At 25.0% G+C, this 2,866-nt stretch overlaps 1 protein-coding gene across 1 annotated transcript in view; it reads left to right on the plus strand.

Moving 5' to 3' along the window:
* Nucleotides 1-737: 737 nt before the first annotated feature.
* Phum_PHUM574110 (guanylate cyclase, putative) overlaps nucleotides 738-2,866 on the plus strand; it is a gene marked incomplete at both ends in the record, with an annotated part of 5,580 nt that continues 3,451 nt past the window's right edge. Inside the window, 3 exons of the mRNA XM_002432111.1 lie at nucleotides 738-1,055; nucleotides 1,134-1,237; nucleotides 1,485-1,622. Of these exons, the coding sequence (XP_002432156.1) occupies nucleotides 738-1,055; nucleotides 1,134-1,237; nucleotides 1,485-1,622 (560 nt within the window). The remainder of the gene's footprint in view (nucleotides 1,056-1,133; nucleotides 1,238-1,484; nucleotides 1,623-2,866) is intronic.

Raw genomic sequence — 2,866 nt, forward strand, 5'->3', positions numbered from 1 at the left:
AAGAAAAAAAAACATGGCGACATCCAACCAAAAGGAGAAAAAAAAATAACGAAGAAGAAAATGAATTTTATGAAAACATCTTTCATTTACCTGGAAGAAAAAAAAAAAAATTAAATGAATTTTCTTTTTTTTTTTTTCAGTACCGTATAAAGAAAAGTAATAATAACTTTAATAATTTTTTTTTCTTTATTTTCAATTGTTATCGTCGAATTAACAAAAAAAAAAAAAAATCAATATGTATTAATAATATTTATCGATTTATTAGAAAATTATTAATGTACGTCTTTATCAATAACTTATTATTATTATTATTATTATTAACGATGACGTTAAGTTATCAATGTTTTAAAAAAATACGTTCGATTGAACAAAAAAAAAAAAATTATTAATAATTTCATTAATAAATCGATAATAAAAATGAATGATGATATTATTATTATTATTATTATTATTAATTTTAATAAATTAACATGTCGTCGAGTTGTTCATGCATAATTTTTTTTTTTTTTTTTACTTCATGTCAATGTAAGCCATGATTAAATTAATTAATTTTTTTTTTGAACGCCCATTTTTTTTGTTTCTCCCCGGATGGACATTTAAATTACTCTTTATCAATAGTATTGGTTCGATGGGGAAGGGGTAGGGAGGGGGTGGAGGTGGAAAGAAAAGGGAAGATTGTGTTTTCGTCTGTTAATAATATATTTTTTATTTGTATCGGTTGTAAAAAGTGGAGCAGAATGTCACAAAAATCAGTACAAAATGGTCATTCGAAAAATCCCATGGACTTGACCACCACATATCCGGCAATTAAATTTCCTAAAGAAGAAGATAGTTTATCAGAAATGAGTAACATAAGCGAAGCACCGAGCGAAGGATTTAACGGATTATGTTGTCCGGATGCTGGAAATCCAACATATAAGAGAAACAGAAGGTTTCAACTCACTCAAATGATTATTCTACCATTTATACCCATACTCGCATTGATCGTACAAACAACCATGTCGTTACAATATTTATTGGAATATAGAAACGACATACAAGATGTCGAAACTCAGGTAAATTAAATAATTAATATTATTATTGTTTGTCGTACAAACAATTCTAAGGAGAAATTTTTTTTGTGTTTGTTCCAGGTTGCGATCGCTACGGATCTTGGTAAATTTGTTACCCAAATGCAATTGGAAAGATCGGAAGTTGCTTTTTTTGTTTTTACAAATAAAAGTTTTCAACCTTTGAGGTAAAAATTTTTTTCCTTTTTTTTTTTTTTTTTAATTACCGAAACCCCCGCTTTCTTTTTTACATTAATTTTTTTTATATAAAAAAAAAAAAGGGGGATGATGGGAAAGCGTTAAATTTTACGACTTTTGAAAATTAAAAAAAATTTCCCGTCGATAAAAACAAAAAAAAAAAAAAAACTAATGAAAACGTTTATTTTTTTTTCCTTCCTCGTTTTTTATTTTATTTTTTGTTGTTTGTTGTTCCAGATCAAACATTTCAGAACAATTTGCAATGACAAATCAAACTTTGGAAAAAATGATCATGTGGCCACCCATAAGACTACCACAAAACAAACAACTTTTAGATAAAAAAGAAGATTTTATATATCATTTATGTAACTTCCGGTAAGTCTCTTTTTTTTTTTCTTAAAAATTATTTAATAAGAAAATAAATTCTTTATAATATTACAAAATATTCGACAAACAAACAAACAAACGACGACGACAACAACAACAATAATAATAATACGACGAACAAACAAACAGAAAAAAAAAAAATTATAAATGAATGACTTAAAAAAATAATAATTTAAAAGTAATATTGTAAATTGGTTTCAATATTTTTCATCGGTAATAAAATATCATTTTTTTCCCTCCCCTTTCTTTTTCTCTCCTCCCCTTTTCTTCCCTCTCACCCCTTTCCTTCCCCCACCATTTTTCATTTTCATTTTTTTTTTTTTTCATTATTCGCCCACAAAATTATTAAAATAATTGATTTTAATTGAAATGAAAGAAATATTGATAATAACACAAAGGTTTTTTCCTTTTTATTATCATTATTATTATTATTATTATTATTATTATTATTATTATTATTATTATTATTATTATGTAAAAAAAAATTATTACAAAACAATTTCAATTTCTTTTTGTGACGCACACACACGCACACTCTCTCTCTCTCTCTCTCTCCTCTCTTTCTTTCTCTCTCTTTCTCTCTTTCTTTCTTTCTTTCTCTCTTTCTTTCTCTCTTTCCTTCTCTCTTTCTCTCTCTCTCTTTCTTTCTTTCTCTCTTTCTTTCTCTCTTTCTTTCTCTCTTTCTCTCTCTCTTTCTTTCTCTCTCTCTCTCTCTCCCTCTCTCTCTCTTTTTTAAATCATTTCATTGTTAAATATTAATTATTATTGAAAATGATAATTAAAAAAAAAAAAAAAAAAGAGAAAATGGCGGATTTAAAAAAAAAATTTTATTTTTCGTTCGTTAGGGGAAAAAATTATTATTATTATTATTATTATTATTATTTTTCCAAAGAGTTCTTTAACCTTTTTCTTTTTTTTTTTTTTTATGTGAAAGGATGGTGTCAACAATTTTTTGACGTTTGAAAAAAAAAAATAAATAAATAAATAAATAATTTTCGAAAGGGAAAATTTTTGTGTCCCGTGGAAAATTCAACATTCAATTTTAATTTCTCGTAATTCATAGAAATTTATTATCTTTTATCAAACGTACTTTTTTTTTATCATCGGAAAATTTCAATTTTTCTTTTTTTTCTTTTTTTTTTTCTATAATTTTTCACATTCATTTTCTTTTTTAAATAAATTTTCCTCTTTTTTTCTCTTCTTTTCTTTTTTTTCTCAATTTTCCGTTAAAT

This window comes from Pediculus humanus, genomic scaffold, assembly GCF_000006295.1.
Source record: "Pediculus humanus corporis 1103172108303 genomic scaffold, whole genome shotgun sequence".
NCBI classification, from domain to species: Eukaryota; Metazoa; Arthropoda; class Insecta; order Psocodea; family Pediculidae; genus Pediculus; species Pediculus humanus.